The 20,924-nt window shown below is 44.5% G+C and overlaps 1 protein-coding gene across 2 annotated transcripts in view; it reads left to right on the plus strand.

The window, feature by feature from the left end:
• The first annotated feature begins 1,525 nt into the window (after positions 1–1,525).
• LOC115597189 (stromal membrane-associated protein 1-like) overlaps positions 1,526–20,924 on the plus strand; it is a 40,441-nt gene continuing 21,042 nt past the window's right edge. For both annotated transcript variants that reach the window (XM_030442940.1, XM_030442941.1), the window contains exons 1-2: positions 1,526–1,635; positions 8,672–8,793. In XM_030442940.1, the coding sequence (XP_030298800.1) occupies positions 1,596–1,635; positions 8,672–8,793 (162 nt within the window). In that variant the 5' untranslated portion in view covers positions 1,526–1,595. The remainder of the gene's footprint in view (positions 1,636–8,671; positions 8,794–20,924) is intronic.

Here is a 20,924-nt window from a genome sequence, read left to right on the forward strand (position 1 = left end):
TTTTTTAATTTAATTTTAATTTAATTTAATTTAGGGTCCCAGCCTGATAGCCTGTGCTTCCCTTTAGGTTTTTCTCCTCTACTCTCATCTCTCTCTCCTGCACCATCACTTTGCTCTCCTGCTCCTTCACTTGGCTCTCCCTCTGCTGTACCTTCACTTCCTTCACTTTGTTCCACTGCTCCTCCCTGTCTAATGTTACTTGTCTTATACGATTACATAAAACATTAACGTTAGATAATTTAGACTCACATCACATCTGATTACAAGTGTGAACACAATTTTTTACCTAACCATCATCATTTGAGTCAGTAAAAGGCTAATGATACCTGACTAACGTCATCTTCATCAGGTGTCTTTCTCTTCTTTGAGAAATATTTGATCAAGCTCATCTGAAAATGCAGTCAGCAGTTACATCATGGCGTGTATATATTCGCTTAATGCTATCAATTAACGTTAGCGACACTGAGTTGAGTTGGCACCGGGCCCAATTAATAAGCTACTGATATGTTACGTAACCTTAGCTGGCCATCAATATTTTGCGAATGCTAATAGCTAATAAGTCTACCTTTCTCCGTGAGTCGTTGCCCTATTTTCAAGATGACACTCCTCTGACTCTCCGACCTGGTGCCTGGGTGCTTGGCCGCGCTCTCGCGAGTCATTAACGTCGATGGCACCAGTAACTTGTTGGGGGGGGGGGGTGGGGGGGGGGTGTCTACTCCAAAGAGTAGATACTGAGCAAGATACTTATCTAGTTTACCTCAGCACTCGCGACACCCGACCCTGGCGGGCCGCCACCCCTGAATGAATGTAGAGGAAACACTGATGTTAATAGGTTTGCTGAGACGTTCACCATATCAATTTTATGAGGTCATAATTTGTCCATATGGCTTTTACAACTTGTTCCTCAGACCAGTGGTCATAAAATATTAATTGCTGCTTTGACAATCAATTCAGGTCACAGTTGTTTTTTAGACCCTGCCTTTTTGCTTGTGCGTTGTTATGCTTCTCGCCTTAAAACTAAAACCATCAGCAGGAAGGTTACGTCATCTGTCAGCATAATGCATGACAGTAGAGTACAAGATACAAAACAGGGACTCAGGGCCTCAAAACAAAGCTCCACATTGTCACTAGTGATCAAAAGCTCCACAGGGTCCCTTTAAACAAGAAAATTGTCCATTGAAATCCAGGATAATGGATTATTTTTCTTTTCTTTCTTTGAGTGAAGCAGAATGGCCCCAAACTTCTTGTCATGTCAAAACTGCAGGACATTTTCTACATAATAAAACAGTAGTTCACTAAATCTAATCATGATGAATGAAAAGCACAATTGAAATGGTTTTATAGTCTACAGCTGTGCAATGGCTTTCATCGTATGACTGGTGAGTCACGTTGGCTGTCTAACAAACTACTTTCAGTAGAAAGCAGAATAGTTTGTCTTGGTTTTTATCCAAAGTCAGTTATTTGCCCATGATTATTCTATAAAAATGTAAATCAGAGAGCACATAGGAGCTAGGGCTAAATGGACCTTATACTGACATACCTTTGTTTCTTTTTCTTTTTGTCTTTCTCAACAGTCAGAGTGTAAAGCCAGCACCATGGAGAGCACCGAGCTGGCTGTGGACCTGCTGGGCCTGGGTAAGACATGTACAGTCTTCTACCTATTTATAATAACCCTTGGACAATATAATAACTTGTCTGACTGCATTCAGATGTCTGCCTAATGTGTCAGATATGTAAATTAAACCAATTATGCTGGGTGATGTAAAAACATTTTTTGATTGATGTGGTAATAATTGTAGGTTCAATAACGTGTGACATTATAAGGGGAAAGGTTTAATGCTGTCAGGCTTTATTTGAGTCACTGACGGAGACCTTATTATACTGTCTGGCAGTTAGTACATCTCTGATGGCTTCAGACCTGCATGTCAGACACAACTGTCCAGTCATGTACTCGACTATCTAATTATGTTTCATCTGTAATCCGAACAGACAGAGTAAACTATTTTGTTCTTTGGGGAAATTGGGAAATATCATTTTATTTTGTAACTGGAAAAACATTATCACTGCGCTATTACTCAGTTAAGAAGATAATGGACTAATTGTGCAACAATTAAGTGGAAAATGGTTGAAGATTCCAAGAAAGGTTTACATGATCATTTCATCTGTCTTTAGCTAGTTTAATACGTAATTTAACTGCAGCACAATAATCGGAGTGATACTTCAGCCTGCACTCACTGAGGTGCATTTTTCTGACAACAAAGGTAGAAAGAAGCTGGAGAAGGAAGAAGTCAAACCCAATTGTGTTCCCATTCACTTCGGTGAAGAACAGGGTAACATGTAATCCCCTCCTCCTTCCACTTGCTTAAAGTTCAATCCTTTTTACTTTGACTTTCGAAATCATAATGTTGTTCATAATGCTGCAGCATCCATCCAGTTAGAGGAAGGGTGTGGGATTGACCTCCTATTCAGGATAAATAACTGCACTGTAAAGATGAGACTTGCAGTAGTACAGAAGGAGAGCTGATGCCTGGCTGTAGGGACAGTGGGTGCTGACACTCGACTGTTAGATAAAAAGCTAACGTCAACTCGATGACATCATGAAGCTAAGTGTAATTTGCACCTTGTTGAATACTGTTTTTAGCATGCTGGCCAATCGAGCAAAGAAGTGCAATTTTTTACGCTTACAATCCTAACCCAAGCAGTTTCCTGTCCTGCTGCTTTTCACCACAGCATGCAACCAGGAAGGCAACGCTTATGTCATATCAATACCAAATTCTAAGCGGCCACGCGGTCTTATAACTCAATTTTGATACAATGCTGATATACTGCCCAGCTCTATGCACGCATGCATTTTAATGCCATGTATACCTAATTGAAGAACCCAACATCAGAGCCACTGGAAAGATTGAATGCACCGAGGATGTGACATTCAACAAAGGTCACAAGCTGGATTCAAACCTGTGACATTTTGAGTACTCAGCCCGTTAACCGCCCCGAGATTCTGCTCCCTGCTCGTTGACCTGGACATTAAAAACACAGCAGAAAAAAAGAAAAGTCGACTTCGGTTCAGGCTCTTCACCATAAATCTTTAATTCTCAATCCTCCTGCATTTTTCCAAAACAATACTGTATTGTATTAGACTTTGCTGAGGGTAAGCTGAGCTGACAGAAGAAAGAGCCGGTGGAGACAGCATTGATCAAACATTCCCAACCGCAGCATGGAAGAGTGGGAGTGGATGCCGCGCTATAAATAACCAATGCTACACACCTTGCAGCTATGTCGAGTGGATGAGATTTCACACATAATCAATAAGTCAAATACGTGGCAGTATGCCTTCAGCACTCACACATCCCCTCGTTACTCCGTCCATCCCTCCTCGTCTCTACTTACCTCGCTCTGCAGCTGTCAAAGAGACACTTTTTCCCTTTGCTTCTGTGTGTGCGTCTGCCAATTCCTCTGTTCTGTTTAATTCAGTTTAGCCGTCTCTGCTGGAATGAGATTAAAAATAGTATCGTGAGACCACTCAGAAATGCGTTTATACACAGATTTTCTGTCCATAATTGCTTTTTTCTTGGTTTTCAAAAAATGTGGTAAATATTGGCTAAATATCTCTGGTCATAAAATAATACATCAGCATTGAAAAAATATGTTTTGTATTTATTTATTTAAACATTTTTTTGCATAGTTTTTGTGTCCCAGCATGATAAATGCTATGCCAGAGATGTTCCATCCTGCCAAAATTAGATCCCTTCAGGAGCCACTAAATCAATTTGAAAAACTTTTATTGATGGAGCACCCCTGTCTGCTTGTTTCTGTTTTTTTGTCTCCGCGTCCCTTCCACTTCTACTTCGGTCTCTCTCTACTCTAATGGTCCTGACACGCTGAATTGAAACTTGGGTCCGGGGAGAGTAAACAGCAGTCTTCCTCCGTGTTGTCGCCTCTATTCTAGCAGCAATGTTTAGTTTTACCTCGAGTAGAAATGCTGAGGTTCTTCTTCTTTTTTTTTTTTTTTTTTCAGTATTCTCAATTGAAAGAAACAACATTTTATTGTTGTGGAAATTGCCTGGGATGAAGCTTTTTTTCTTGTTGAGTTTTTGCTTCAGTTCACTTAATTTTAGTTCAAACTTTTTCTGAATGCATGATCTAACATATTGATCTTTTTGCCAAACGCCTCTGGCATCTTTACCCCTGAGAGAGGAAAAAAAAAAGAGAGAAATACAGCAGAATTGTTAAGTATACAGCTGGGCTGTCCAAAACAGTGAAGATCATTATCAATGTGTCTACCTCATGCATCGGCATGCTAAGAGTACATCCAAGGCTGAATTTGAAAACTCCTTTTTTTACTCTGTTTTGGCCCTTCAGCTTGGCTTCTTCGTCCAACACATACTGTATCAGTTTCAGTGTTGCCCGGGAGAACACGTCTTTTAGAAAACACAGCGATGTTAGTCTCGTCAGGGTCAGTGTTACAGTAATGACATCACTGTGTCGCCTCTAGCCCTCTCTGTGGTTACTCTTTATTAATGTTAATATATCTGATAAGGCCACACAGATCATCTCATTTAAGGAACCCTGTGGAGTCTTCTTGTAAACAAATCGAATCATACTTTCATTCATCGTTTCTCACCAGAATGCATTGCATGCATCCTTGACCAGCTACTGTGTCGCAAATGTTTCTTTTCTTTTTAAAATGTCCTTTTTCCTTAGAGGTGCAACTACCTCTGCGTAGACCCTGTCGTGACCATAGGGACGAACATGTCAGTAGCTTTCATGGTGTTGTAAAGAAATTATTACAACTTTATTGAGGGGTGTTGCACAGTTTGAGCACAACATAGTCTTACATGATTAAGTTTTTGGTAATAATATTTGATACTGGACAGCTCTACACGTCAGGGCTGTAAGATTAGGTAATAATGCAGAAGCCACCGTGGTTGATTATACTATGCCACTTCAAAATTGCAAATAAACTTATTAAAAGATTACTCAAATCAATTGATATGCAGTGTACCAGTCTGTCCCAGCAACTGAAGCAGTCTTGACTGAGACTACTGTTAATTTGTTGCCGTTATCCGACTTAGTGTAACAAGCTTAAACTATGTAAACAAAGAAACTGTCCGCCATTTCTGTCTGTTGGCCGATGTTTGTTTGCATGGTTACATAATTTTCCAACTCTGAAACTTTCAGGCTGTTCTTCTCTCCCTTCTAAAATCCATTAATAGGGAGTTGCGTCAAAACACCAACATCACAATCTCATTTACATCATCTGTCTGATTGATTGACGCAGAGGTGGCGTCTTAACTCCTTTATCACTTGTAAACAAACATACTGTACCAGCAGCGGCAGCTCATTTTGTTTCTGTTTTCAACACCACCCTCTTTTTTAATGACTGACTACCAGCAGCTAATGACTGCGGACACCACCTGGGCTTGTGCTCCTTTTTCTGGACTCGCTCGCACCAAGAGTCAAGCTAACTTTGTTTCATGCCCTAGTTCTGACTTGTTTTCTTGGGGGGAAAAGTGGGTTAAATTAACATGCTTTTGGGTTTGTGGCTGTACCAGTACTTCAAAAGACCAAGACCCCGTGAAATCTGTTATTGGCGAGATGGAAAAGTGTTTCGAACCACTGGGTCACATAATCATAGAGTGCATTCACATGTTTTTATGTGAAATCTAATCAGAATGTTGCATCAGAGCCAGGGGCTTAATCAATTCAGACATTTTACCCCTCGTGGTGGTTGCCAAGTCCTTCATGTGACGGCCCCCCACTGCTGAATGAGGTCGCTCCATTCACTGGATATACTGAGGAACTCTATATATGTGTCTGTGTGTGTGTGTGTGTGTGTTCTCGGGGCAAAGGGTTTCAGGTCGATTATAAAACACACCCCCAGCCTGAACTATTGTTTCCATGGTGAAGTCGAGAGTGCTCTCAAGAAGCGTCTCTATCCCACTTTGGGGGGGGGGGGGGGGCATTGCCCAACGTGGCAGTGATGATGATGATGGGCCCTCTTCTCCCTGCAGCTCATTTCCATGGCAATGGGGTGAATGAGTATTTGGTGAGAGGGGGGTTTAGAGTGGCTGGAGGGTAATTGATGCACATGAAATCCTTATTTTTCTCACTTCTATTTCAATATGCAACAACGTGACACGCACCTTGTTATGTTAGCCCCTAAAGTAACAGTCGCAGCCATAATAGGCTTCATTCTTCAAGCACCTTTTTTACAGCGTATCACAAAGTGATTTAACTATCAAAATAAAAGCCAGGCAGTGACATGAAGGCATGATGGGATGAATTGGGGGCAACAAGCTGTAGTTTGAATATTAGGATGGAAGACGTCACAATCAAAGTAGTTCTTGAGCTTGAGTTTTTAATAGGAGGTCTTCCGGGCTTCTCTAGGTAAATGGTTTTCCTTGTAACCTGCAGTCTGGCTAAAGGAGCTCCGTCTTGTTCACACTTTAAAAAGGGCTAAATTATGGATGTTTCATCACTGCGGTTATATAAATGACCTCCGCTGCTCGCTCGCTCGCTCGCTCTTACACACACATAGTTCCCCTCTCTTCACTCTCTTCCCTTTCACACACTCCATCTCCTCCCCCTTTCTGCCTCTCCATCACTACCCTCTCTCTCTATCTCTCTCTCTCTCTCTTTCTCTCTCTCTCTCTCTCTCTCTCTCTCTCTCTCTCTCTCTCTCTCTCTCTCTCAGAGGACTGTACATTGTGTACTCGCAGAGTTTCTTCTTCAGCATTAGGGTCCATCCCTGGACAACACAGTTCTTCCGTAATGATACTGTGGTTTAAACTTAAATCAGACATATTTTCAGTTCAGCTCACATGTCTGAGCTGACCACGGGACAAATAAATCCATCAGAAAATTCACCAAAAAATGAAGATTCAGTCAGTATCTACTCACCCCCATGCTGATGGAAAGAGGTTGAAGTTTTGTACATTTCTGGAGCTTCACAGCAAAATGGTGTTGCAGCATTCTTCCAAACAAATGAAATAGCTGGGGACTATTTATAAAAAAAAGTCAAACAAATCTAGTTAAAAATAAGTTATGTACTTAACACACTGGCATGAGATGTTCATTTATTCTCTAATTTATCTTCTCATTCTGGAAAAGGTTAACTATTTCTTAATCTTGAAAAGTCCTCGTCATATTCAGTGCTATAATGGCACACAGGTGGTGGACATCGTGAGGTAAAAGGCCACTAAAAGGAGCCAACAGCAGTTTGAGACCGTTGTTTTCTTTAAATTTAACTTGTAAAACTTAGAAATAAGATACAGATATTGCATGGCTATTGCCAAATCATTCACTTCCAGTCCACCATCCTTTTAACATCTGGCTTTTTCACTGCAGACATTTTGGTTGTCATAGCCAAAACAGCACCGTTGTTACCAATTCCACGAATTGGGACCCTATTTTTGTGTCCTATAAAATCTTGTCAGTGGGCCAACAATGACACAATAGACCCTTTCACAGCACACAGAGCACTGGTCAGAGCAGAAAAACACACATGTTAAACTACTAACAGTAATAATGATGGCTTTTTTCCATCGATGCGCCATTAAGCCGTCCCAAAGGGTAAATGTGTGCAACAAAATGTTTGCTGTGACGAAAGTGTATTAATTTCACCCCCCAAAAGGCAACAAATCATTTTTGATCCAACTGGGAATATAAAATATCCTCGTTCCAGTTCATATTTTTGAAACTTTTTTAATTTTCAAAGTTTGAATACGTCTCTTTTGAGTTGTATAATATTAGACTATTAATTAATTCAACTGAGCTTAGTCACACCCAGAAACTAATTCAGTGCTGTGTTACAGTTTTAAATATATTTGCAATTAGTAAGTATTACTTTTCCAAGGGCAAAAGGAGAAGTATAAAAGGAAATCATTTTCAGTGCAAAGCTAACTACTGAAGGAGTGCAGTCATCAGAATTTTCTTGAGGATGTTCCAATTAATAAGCATGATAATTGTAAATTGAGCTGTGTGGGGCATCATGCAAATGAGTGCGAATGTGGAAATCTTATTTAAGTATGTAAAGGTTGTATTGAATAACTGGTAATGCTTTCAGTGCCTTCAGTCTACCCTGAGTACCCTGAATATATAAATGCTGGTCTAATAGAAGTCTTACATTGTAAATGCCCTGAATGTGCTTAAGTATATATTGAGAAAACAACTTTAGCTCAAGGTCCATTTTGCAGCTGCTCGGCAGCTTTTGATGTGATTACATAATTTTTCATCAGAAATCCTAAAATGCGATTTCTGAGTTCTTTAGAAATAGATTTTATTTTGTCAGTGCCAAAGAATTCTTTGCCATGGGGTGTACAAGAAATATCTTCAATAGTCCTAAAAAATGTATGTTTTTAGCAGTTATCTTTGAATCGGTTATTATCAAGGGTAACGTACTGCACGGTGTTGCCAAAGCATTTAAGGATATACAGTATGGAGGACACACAGAACACATAGAACATCATTTAAAATATACATCAGGTTGTACTGTACTGTAAACTGACAGAATCTACAATGTTTCAACATAAACGTCAAGAAAACAAATTGCTAATGAAGAAAAGGTGTTACAAAAACTGCATCAGATGCCATAAATTGATGTCTCCATCACCTGGACACTCTTTTTGTGTTTGTGATCCCTCTTTCTCTCTCCTGCTCCCTCTCTCAGATGCTCCAGACAGTGGTGGGAAGGGCTCGGGCAGCGCTGAACCAATCAGCGATGAGCTGGACATCTTTGGACCAATGGTGTCCAACCCTCTCCCCTCGTCTAACAACGCACAGCAGGCTCAGGTAGCACACATGAGCGCGTGCGCACACACACATGCACACACACACACAGACACACACACACACACACACACACACACACACACACTTCTGCTTATCACCACAGGCAGACTGCAACACAGGGAGTCTGTGGAGACTCCCATGATGCAAACACACATACACACACACAAACACAGGCATATTCACAAACACTCCATATCCCTCATACGTGCTGCCACACACTCTCTGGGGATCATATCAAAGCAAACTGTCATAGACTTTCCTTCATTTAATTAATTTGACCAATGTCCTTCAAAGGGGGAGAGAGAGAGAGAGAGAGAGAGTGACAGAGAGAGAGAGAGAGAGAGGGAGAGAGAGAGAGAGAGAGAGAGAGAGAGGGCCTATCTGAGGAATAATGAACTGCAACAGTGAAGAGAGCAGCCCTTTGCTGCTGTTATGTTATGTACATGTTGTTTAAGCCTAATGCAGCTGGTCGATTAACACATGGATAATTGGCCATCTGAGGAAAGATTACTCGCACAAAGTATCTTTACGTGTACTTACGTGAGTGTGCTACCCACACCCCTACAAAATTACAATTTGGGAAGGAACGATTGAGAAGGAATAAGCCAAACAGGGAGAGGTGGAGAGACATTTTGCTGCAAAACCTGATGACTCATGTTATCACAATATGATATGACAGTTTTCCAAAAAAGGCTCCTCTGATGTCACAGATTGCTCAGTCTCAAAGTGCCCTCATAAATGTTCAATGGGTAAGACGTCAGAGGGAAGTCCATGACAGTCGGGACTCCTTGGTCTTCTTTAGGCTCCAAGTAGTTCTGTCAAAGCTTTGTGGTGTGTTCGGGCTTTGCTGCAGTATGAATCCTACTCCATGAAGATGCACACTAGAGGGTTGTAGACTGTCAGGGTGGAGTCAATTCTGTCCAGTTGTTCAACTCCAGAGGAGGTGAAACAGTCCCAGACTTGAATGTTTCACTGTTCGCCTGTTTACATACACCCTCCTGTTTATGCCATACATTTCTAACTTAGATTAATCAGTGAACAGATCATTCCCCAGCAAAATTCTGGTATTTCAAGCCTTGTATCTCTGGTGAGGTTGCTTTTCTGTCTCTCAGTGAACTAAGCTTGATGTATTGATCTTCTGGTTGTTTGGTCACCTTTGGTCTGCCTGACTGTGCTTTGGATACAGCTGATCCAGTGTCAGCAAAGCATTTTGCAGTTCCATGCACTGTTTCCTTAGAAACCTTGATAGCCATGATTTTATGCCAAAAAATAAAATAACAATTTGACTTCTGATAACATAACTAACTTTCTGAATCCACAAGCATTCAAATTATCTCCAGGTTAAAGTGACGATATTAGAGGTTTTCAATAAGGTCTGATACTTTTGGACCACACTGAGATTTGTACTGATGGATACAGCAACACTTAAAAAAAAGAGTGATGTGTATCAAGTATGCCATCATTCTCTTTTTTAACATAGGCTAAATTTGACTTTTATGACAGGTTTGATTATTTGTATCCTGCCAGGACGGAAGCAACGGCGTCATTTCATTTGAGTCTTTCATGCTGAAACAGAAATAACACTATCAGATTTGTGATTATGCTTGATACAAACAAACGCTGAACGACACGTTGTAGACTACACAAACACAGGCACAGAGTTCATAGAAAATAGTCATGATTTAAATCATAATTTAAATCATAGATGAACAAAGATGAATAAGGTGATGGAGTCCGATGAGTGTGCTTGGTCGTGTCTTTATTTTCTTGGTAAACAAAACAATGAGGCGCTTGTCTGAATAAGAAGAGAGAGGAAACAAAAGGGGAAAGAAGTCTCACAGTCCTCCATTGACTAGTTTCAAGGAAACAAAGCTGGTTGAATTAAACATGTCTTCAAGGAGCAGGGCTGACTTTAAAATTCTGTTGAGGCCTTTGACCTCGGCTTGGCTGGAAATGAGGACACACTCATTCATGCAGGCACATACGTGAAATCTGTTTCACACAGCCTCCACTCAGAAGATGCTTCTTACAGGCAGTTGCACACCTGTAGTCACAGAATATAAACATGCAGAAACACAGAAGCAAGGTGACATGCATTACATATGCTATGAGAGCAAAATACACACACACACACAAACATAAATATACACCAAGAACATACTCACAGTGACACAATTCAAAATTCATTCTTTCAGTGGATGTTAAATTGTATCTTACTCTGGTATACACACACACACACACACACACACACACCTCTGAGCCTCCTGGGACCGGACCAGGCAGTGGCTCACTAGGGACCCAGGCATGAAGAACAATTATGAGCTGCTGTAACTGCAAGCTCCCCCTCTGCCACTGCCAGCCTCCCACTTACCCTCTAATCTCCCCTCCATGCTCACCTCCTCTGTGACTTCATCTGCTGCTGCTCTGCGTCTGCCTCACACCTCTGCTCATCTCCATTCACCCATTAATACCAAATGCTCCTCCTCGGTCCTCTTTTATTCTTCTCTGTGAAGCCCTAGTTTGGTCACCGGTGATGTGCAGTCCCCCTTTGGCCAATCATGAATGTCTTCCAACACTTTCACATTAAATTAACTTATTGGCAGAGGTCCATTCATTTTCTGGAGGGTTATGCATCACTCATGCCACATGGGAATGACCATGATTACTGTACCAACCAGAATTACGACTGGGAATCATTGATTTCTTTGTAAGCTCCACAAAAGCCAGCTTAGCTAGTCGCTTGAAAATGAATGCCTCACTCTTCCACAAGTCTTCCAAACCACATTTAATGGATATAGCATTATATCAATGAATATTGGTTCCCTTTCAGTTGATTCACTCGGTACAACACATATATTATGGGATATCACGCCCCCGCGTGGCCTGACTGAAGACACCTCTATTCACGCCTTTAAGGCAGATGACCTGTGGTGACGTATGTGCGGCCCCGCCTGCACATATATACGTGCACCACCACAGTCATCCTTCAGTTCTTACGCTCTTCACCTCGCTAAGAACACCTCTACCGAGTCAGGCTAACTAGCTGCTGCCAGTTAGCTTGGTCTTGTTGTGGCTACTGCCAGCTTGAAATTAGCTTAACTGCCCCTGTTGGTGTTAGCCACTGGCTACCCGCGGAGCGCTAATTTCGTCTGCTTTCTTCTGGTTTGGTGTCTCGATATGAGCGCGCAGCCTAAGCAAGCGAAGGGAAAGTCTTCTGTTCGCCCCTGTCCTCAGGGGTGCGGCTTCTTCCTGCACGAAAAGGACTTCCACGAAGCGTGTCCCGTCTGCCTGGGGATTGTCCACACCAGGAGAGCGTTGACCGAGCCCGAGTCCTGTGAGTCCTGTCTCCAGCTCCGGGGCTCAACCCTTGAACGACGGGTCAAGTTCGTGGAGAGAGTCCTGGGAAAGACAGCCATTGCACGGCACGACCCCCTCCTCTCCGAGTCGAGGGACCCGGCTTCGTCCGAGTCCGGCGGCGAGGAGCTCTTGGTCGAAGACCCCGTTAGAAGCTGGGCAGACCATATGGAGTGTGCTGACGGGCTAGCTGGGTTGGAACCGGCCCACTCCGAGGGCGCTAGCCAGCCGCTACCCGGGCTAGCCTCTTACCATGAGGACGATGACGTGCTGGACATCGGCCTGGATGTGCATGGCTTATCGGAGGATGAACAGGAGCCGCTGTCATCGGGTCAGTACGCCGCCGCTGCTGCGCCGGTTGACCAGGTCGACACATCCTTCCTCTCACTGTACCGCCGTGCAGCTGAGAAACTGGAAGTGGACTGGCCCTCTCCTCCACCGGCTCAGAAGCAGTCGCGGTTCTCTGGGTTTTTCCTTCCTCCCGAACCGACGACTGTCAGAAACAACCTGCCCATGTTCCCTGATTTTGTCGCGGAGCTCACCTCGACGTGGAACAAACCACTGTCTACCCGCGCCACGGTGCCCGGCTATGGACAGTTTTTGGACCTGGATGGAGCTGAAAAAGCTGGTTTGGTCAACCCTCCGCCTATGGAGGCGTCCCTGGCAGCATATCTTGCCCCGGCCCAGAACCATGGTGTCGGCGGCCCCACCACGCTCCCATCCAAGCACTGCAGGTTCTCCGCGTCCCAGCTGGAGAAGATTTACCGAAAACAGGCAAGCACGGCCCGTGCACTGAGCTCCGTCACCATGCTTCAGACATATCAAGCTATGTGTCTGGCGGAACTCGGGTCACGTATGCCTCCTGACAGTCCACTGTCCCCTCTCCTTAACGAGGTTAGAATCGCTACGGATTACATCCTCCGAGTGTCCCGCTGTGCAGCGCTCTCCCTGGGAAGAGGGATGGCTTCCACGGTGGTGGCGCAGAGGCACCTGTGGCTGACTCTCTCCGACGTTCCGGACAGGGACAGAGCTGTTTATTTGGACGAGCCAGTGTCGGCTGACGGTTTGTTCGGACAGTCGCTCGACGCCATCCAGGCTAAGTTTGAGCTAAGAAAGAAACAGACCGAGGCTTTGAGCAGCATCATCCCCAGACGGGACGCTAAGCCCAAACAGCCAGCCAACCTGCACAAACCGGCACCGCCGCCTCCTTCCAAGAGGTCTGCGACGCCGGCGAGGTCGGGACCCCAGCCGGTGAAGCAGCATGCACCCGGTCACAACCCACGTCCCTCGGCTTGGAGCAAGGGTCCGCCACCGGGCCTCCAGAGGGGCTCGGCGCCCAGGAATAAGAAGCAGCAGTCGTCCTAGTTCGGGATCGGCTCGAGAGGGGCTACAGCAGCAGGGAGACACTGCTGCCCCTCGGTTGTTGCCGCCAAAAAGGCCGCGTTTAAGTTTTGTTCAGGGGTCAAGTCCCGAGAGGCGCTTCTCTCCCCTAACACAGTCTCCCAAGCACAACTCCCTCTCACACACAAATGCCCCAAAAATGGTGCCTGTTCACTGTGTGAATGTTGTAAATGTGCATTTATTGAATCCAATAAAGATTTCGTTTTGTTCTCAAAACAATGCAAATCAAATAAGCCGGAGCAGACCAGCGCTGCTGTTCCCCCCCGGCACGCTAGAGGGCGACAGCCCCTCCCCCACAGTGCTGCAGGTCAGTCGGCTAGCTGTTCATCTTCCTCGGTGGCGCGCATGCGCAGTTTCACCTTGGGTAGAGAGAACCGTTGCCATGGGTTACCGTTTACAGTTTGGGGCCCGGCCGCCTCGCTTTCACTCTGTAATAAACACAGTTGTACGAGGCGAAGCAGCAGCAGTTATGAGGGAAGAAATAAACAGCTTGTTGAACAAGAGAGCGATACGAGTTGTTCCCGCCTCGGAAACGAACAAAGGCTGGTACAGCCGTTATTTCGTTGTTCCGAAGAAGGGCGGAGGGCTCCGTCCTATTCTAGATTTGCGAGTGTTAAACAAATACCTACGAACTTACAAGTTCAAAATGCTTACACTCAGACAGCTACTGAGCGCGGTCAGACCGGGAGATTGGTTTACAACTATCGATCTGACAGACGCTTACTTTCATGTAGCGATTCACCCGGACCACAGGCAGTTTCTAAGGTTTGCATTCGAGGGCACAGCCTACGAATACCTAGTGCTGCCGTTCGGCTTGTCACTCGCCCCCCGAACATTCACCAAATGTGTAGAGGCGGCGTTGGCTCAGCTCCGGGAGAAAGGCGTTCGCATATTAGCCTATCTGGACGATTGGGCTATTATTGCGAGCTCCAGAGAGCGAGCAGCGGCTCAGTTGTCACTGACCCTGTCGCACATCCAAACGCTAGGCTTTTCAGTAAATCTACAGAAAAGCTCACTGACCCCGAGCCAACAGTTTTCTTTCCTCGGGTTGGAAATATGCTCTGTTTCGAGCCGAGCACGTCTGTCAGAGCTTCGGGGGGCTGCGTTTCACCGCTGCCTCGCTCAATTTCAGTTGGGACGCAAACTGCGTTTCCGGGCGATTTTACAGCTGACAGGCATGATGGCATCTATGATCGCTGTAGTGCCGCTTGGGCTGTTAAAGATGCGAGCGTTTCAACGCTGGGCTCACTCTCTCCGGCTGTGCGCGCTGCGTCACCTCCAGAGGAGGGTGACGATAACTCCGTCTTGCATGTCGGCTCTTCTCCCGTGGAGGGAACCCGGTTTATTACAACAGGGGTCCCCGATAGGGAGGGTGTTTTTTTTGCAAGGTGGTGTCCACAGACGCATCCCTGAGCGGTTGGGGGGCTCTGTGCGAGGGCGCAGCAGTGAGAGGGGTTTGGACGCCAGGACAAAGCAGGCTCCACATTAACCACCTGGAGCTATTAGCGACCCTTTTAGCTCTGAAGCATTTTCGTCCCGTTCTGACAGGCCATCATGTTCTGATCAGGACGGACAACACCACGGTGGTTTCCTATATAAACAAGCAGGGAGGGACACGCTCCCTCCCCCTGTTAAAACTGTCTCACTCTCTGTTGCTGTGGTGCAGTGCTCATTTTCTGTCTCTCAGAGCCACACATGTTCCAGGGCACTTGAACCTGGGACCGGACCTTCTCTCCAGGGGAGGCCCTCTTGTGAGGGAGTGGAGATTGCATCCACTGGTAGTGGTTCAGATATGGGACCGCTTTGGCAGGGCGAAAGTGGATCTTTTTGCCTCCAGAGCAAATACCCACTGTCCCCTGTTCTTTTCCATAACGGACCGCAACGCCCCACTGGGAATGGATGCGCTAGCGCACACATGGCCCAACACGCTGCTGTATGCATTTCCCCCGGTGGAAATGATTTTGTCTGTTCTGGAGAGGGTGCGCCAGCAGAGGCTCTCCCTGATCCTGGTGGCTCCTCGCTGGCCGGCGAAGTCGTGGTACGCCGAGATAATCAGTCTGCTGGTGGCGAGGCCTTGGCAGCTCCCTCTTCGCAGGGACCTCCTCTCTCAGGCGGGAGGGGAGGTGATTCACCCACGCCCAGAGCTGTGGCGACTACATGCCTACCTGTTGAGAGGTCCAACTTGATAGCTCAGGGTCTGCCCCCAAATGTGGTTGCAACGATCCAGAGTGCGAGAGCATCATCTACTAGGGGCCTATATGCCTACAAATGGCGGGCGTTTGAGCAGTGGTGTCGGGACCGAAATGTACTCCCATTTCAGTGCTCTATTGTGGATGTTTTGACATTCCTTCAGGAGCTGCTGGATAAGGGTCTCTCTTTCTCAACAATTAAGGTCTATTTGGCAGCTATATCTGCATGCCATGTTGGTTTTGATGGAGTGACGCCAGGCGCTCACCCTCTTGCTATGCGCTTCCTGAAGGGAGTCCGCAGGCTGAGGCCTGTGTTTAAACCCAGCGTTCCCTCATGGGATTTAGCGTTGGTGCTTGAGGCTCTTTGTGGACCCCCATTTGAGCCTATTGAGTCTGCAGATATGAAATTTCTTTCATACAAGACTGCACTATTGCTTGCTCTGGCTTCTGCAAAGCGAGTGGGCGACCTTCATGCTCTGTCTGTGCATCCCACATGTACCCAGTTCACTCCGGATGGATCTAAGGTTACACTGCGCCCGAATGCGGCGTATTTGCCTAAGATTATCCCCACAGCCTACAGCTCTATGACTTTTGAGCTCTTGAGCTACTGCCCCCCTCCGTTTGCATCTGAGGAGCAGAGGAGGTTACATTCTTTGTGCCCTGTGCGTGCACTACGCACTTACATAGACCGCACCAAGGGTGTGCGTTTATGCGACCAGTTGTTTGTATGTTTTGCTAATCCGGCTAAGGGCAAGGCGCTGTCTAAACAGCGGCTGTCCCACTGGATTGTGGAGGCTATCTCCATAGCATACAGCAGCAGGGGTCTTTCGTTGCCCCAAGGTGTCAGGGCACATTCAACCAGGGGCATGGCGGCCTCGTGGGCCTTGTTTAAAGGGGTTTCTGTGAGCGATATCTGCGCTGCAGCCAGTTGGTCATCACCGCACACTTTTGTTCGGTTTTATCGTTTGGACGTGACAGCCCCTACGGTGGCTCACTCTGTCCTTTCTGCTGGGTCTACGATGCACTAGAGTGTTGGAGGTTTGACTCCGGTTCGGTGGCTGCTCTGCTGGGCGTGTATACATGTCCCATAATATATGTGTTGTACCGAGTGAATCGACTGAAAGGGAACGTAATGTTATGAATATAACTTCTGTTCCCTGAAGGAGAGGAACGAGGTACAACACTACGTTGCCCCGCTGCGCAGCCGGGCTCGGTGAAGAGCGGCTATCGAACTGAAGGATGACTGTGGTGGTGCACGTATATATGTGCAGGCGGGGCCGCACATACGTCACCACAGGTCATCTGCCTTAAAGGCGTGAATAGAGGTGTCTTCAGTCAGGCCACGCGGGGGCGTGATATCCCATAATATATGTGTTGTACCTCGTTCCTCTCCTTCAGGGAACAGAAGTTATATTCATAACATTACGTTTTAACACCAAAATCATACAACTATCTTGGGTTGTCAAACTCAAAAGTTGCACAGAGTGTTTTGAATATACAGTCTCACAGAAAAATTTAAGTTGTAGAAATTGACTGCCTTGATAAACATGTTCTTTACAAGTGCATGTAAACCTTTGACGACACAGCCGTAGAGTGGGTGTTATATGCTGTGCAGTCGAGATAGTTGATATTGACCATATTATTGCTTAAGGATAATATCGGGGCAAAAGAGGGCTCTGAAGCTTTGAATTTCCTCCCATGTCAAACATTGGAGTTACCACTGCTGCAAATTCTCACCACAACTTTCTAAAACTGTTTTGTCTAGCCGTGAATTTTTTGTTTCTTTCCCCACCTCTGGCTGGGGCACCATGTGGGTCAAGTATGGCCCAGCCTTACCCTGCTCTCTGGAAGAGGACCAGGCTCTGTGCTTCTCCATGAATGTATCTCATTATGCAAGGATACAGCCAGGTCCTCCACATGCAGTCCAACTCATCACAACTGAAACTACTTTGATACAACCGGTAGTGAACAAACTGACAGAGAACCACATAGTGCAGGGCTCACAATAATTAGCAATTTAGCTCATTTCCTTTGATAGTTAAGACAAATTGGCCTGTGAAATTGGGTAGGCTACATATTCTTTTGCTTTTTACTCCTAGTAGCCTCAGACTTTTTCCTTGGTATGCTGCTCTTACGCCTCCTTCTATGATAACCAACTGTTCAATTAAAGCTGTTTGTCTGGGGTTCAATGACATTCTAACACAGAATGGTAATCATCAGTAATATTCAGGGAAGATAATTGGCCTACATTTATCTCATGTGCGGTGGTAAGGGATCTGTATATACTGGCTGGCGGGCTCTGCCCCAAAACATTTGAAAGCCACTGAATTAACCTTTGCCTCGGATGTCCAAGTAACTCATTGAGCCTACTTCCATGGAAAACATTTGAACAGTGTTGTAGAAATACATTTTCCCCCCATAATTTCATGTATATAGTGCAATACTGAGGCTTATGCGCTTAACCATACAATACAAACCAAAGCTGTTCTTTTATTGTAGTTGTTATTTAACCCTTTAACCTTTGGATGAGGACTTTTTAGGACATTAAGGCTTTAACATTTTTAAGATCATTAATTTGATTTATTTTCATTCACACAGTTTAGAGTGACAGGGAGATTGCACATGAATAACATTTCTATAAATGTGTCAGTTTAGCCATCTGGTCTGATTTTCAACTGCACTCCCTGGGCAGGTGTAATGACAGCTTCCATAGACACATAGATACATTAGAACAGCAACAGCAATGCTATACACCTGACAAGGCACAAGAAAGGACAATGATACATAAAGCACAAAACAAACATTTCGTTCTCATTATCTCATTTATTTGCCATCAAGTGCAAAATTGAGATCCTTTTGCATGGTTCTTGTTATCAGAAGAGGCAGCTGGAGACAACCAACTGAGGGAGTCAATGTTTATTAGCTAGAGCTGGTATAGTCTAGCACCAACAAATGGAAAAAAAAATGGCAGCTGTTGCTAAATATGAAAAACACCACTGTGTAAAAATGTAGCGCAAATTCAGGGTGCCACAGTCACTCAGTCGGTCGACCGTGTATCCCATGTATAGAGGATGACGCTGCAACGGCCCAGGGTTCGAGTTCAACCTGTGGCCCTTTGCTGCACATCATCCCCCCTCATCTCTATCAGTCTACACTGAATGTGTCCAATGATAGATTGGAAAAGACTGGCAGCTGACTGCAGTCCCATTTGTCCAATTTAAAGACATCAACCTACACACTCCCCTCGTCATCATCCCAAAGACGACGATTGGCTGCATCCATTATTGGACATCATCAATAAGCTCAAATTTTTATCATATGTTCATATGTCTGCATTGTCTTAAAACTGTTTAAAGTTGTAAAAAGCAATACCATCTACAACACTGAAATATCTTCAGACTGATTAGTCTGTTAGGATAGAGTGTTGCATCATTCTAGACTTGATGCATGAGGTCATATCGTTAATATTAGGTAGTTTTTCTTCCCTCATTGTGATGTTGTACCCTCTCTTGGGCCTAGACCTGAGACCAGCTCTGTTTTTCACAGTTTTTTATGCTCCATTATTCCCCCTATACATCTTCCCTTTCCCCTGTCCTTTCATTCCCCCCCCGACCACTGTCACCATTCATTCTCTTACATGAATATATTTTCCTTGAATCTGCACATACAGCACTGCTCCTCCTCGTCCTTCATATGTCCTTTTGCTCCTCTCTTTAACGCTCCTTGCCTCCTTCCTGTAACGTCCCTCCACTCATATATCTTTTCTTACCTGGAGCCTCTTTAATCAGTGTTAGGTATGTTCAAATACATGCATGAATCAGACTCACTGTACAAACATTTCTAAGTGGTATTTATGAACTCAGATTTATGATTGAAAGTGCAAAAATTAAAATGCAGCCAAGGCCATGCTGGCGTTCAATACCAAGAGGGAAAAAAGGGAATTAAATTCTAAAATGAATAGGCTTTTTAAAGTAAATTTTGCAGGAATGTACTAGCATACAATCGAGAATGAGAACATGAAAACTATGTAATTTGTGTGTGAAGTTTGACTTTGCAATGTAGGTTATATAGGTTTAGAACTATAGATCACAGATACAAATGATGTGATGAAAAACTGGAGTGGACAAAGAGACAAGACTGGAATTTCACACCTACCATGAGCTGTGTAGTGCATGCTGTTCTTTTAACCATCATTTCAGAGGCTGAACGATGCACATGGTTTTCAGACTGTAGATGGCTGTGCAGCAGGCCATAAAAATATCTACACTATTGCCCACATCTGGCGGCAGCTGTGTTAGTACAGTATTAAAAAAATAAAAGTGATGTCATGAGCCTTTATCTCACTTTAGTGCAAGGACATAAGTATCATCAGCAAAATGGACATGCATGAAGTATGAAAACAAAAGTCCTTGTCATCTCTTTTTTAACTCCTGACCTCAAGATTTATCATGTGGTTCCTAAGAGGGGGTCGGACTCCAAGGCTGAAAGTCCACTTAACCATACATACAGTATATAAAGACATTACTTGTGCTCAGTACACATCGATGCATTAATTTTTCTGAATAATAAGTCAATTTTGCTGGTAATGATTGGTACTCCCAATGAAATAATCTGAAACTGACAAGGAAGCAATAACAATAGCTGTTGAATAGATGTATTGGGATAAAAAGCTCAAGATTTCCCTCTGAATTGTAATGGAGTATGAGAAATACTGAGTAGTACAAGAACCTAAGAATTATATTTACAGAAGTATTTCACCACTTGAAAGATTGCCCTTAGAAAAGAATTGGCCTGTCTATACTATAGAAAGAAATATAAAAATAATATATAAAATATTTTCAAAATTGGTGGTATATGACCAGAGAAAACAGAGAAAACGGCCTGTGGTATTCCTTGCTGCTCAAAAGGCAGAAAACCTACGACAACCAGAATGCAATCCGCCGCATCGCCACAACCCTCCTGCTTATAGGTGATGTACTGTGAGTACAGTACACAAACATGTGTTTCTGAAATCATTTTAAGCAGAAATAGGCAGTGTGGGAACTGAAACTTGGTATGTAGTCTATCAACTCTGCCAGTTTAGACAGTTTGATGGGAGTTTGGTGAGACTCTCCTCACTCCTTCAAAGAGAGAGACAGACGTAGCGTTTACATGACACTCAAGAAAACCGAATTACTGTGTTAGTCT

Source organism: Sparus aurata, chromosome 15 (assembly GCF_900880675.1).
Source record: "Sparus aurata chromosome 15, fSpaAur1.1, whole genome shotgun sequence".
Classification (NCBI taxonomy): domain Eukaryota; kingdom Metazoa; phylum Chordata; class Actinopteri; order Spariformes; family Sparidae; genus Sparus; species Sparus aurata.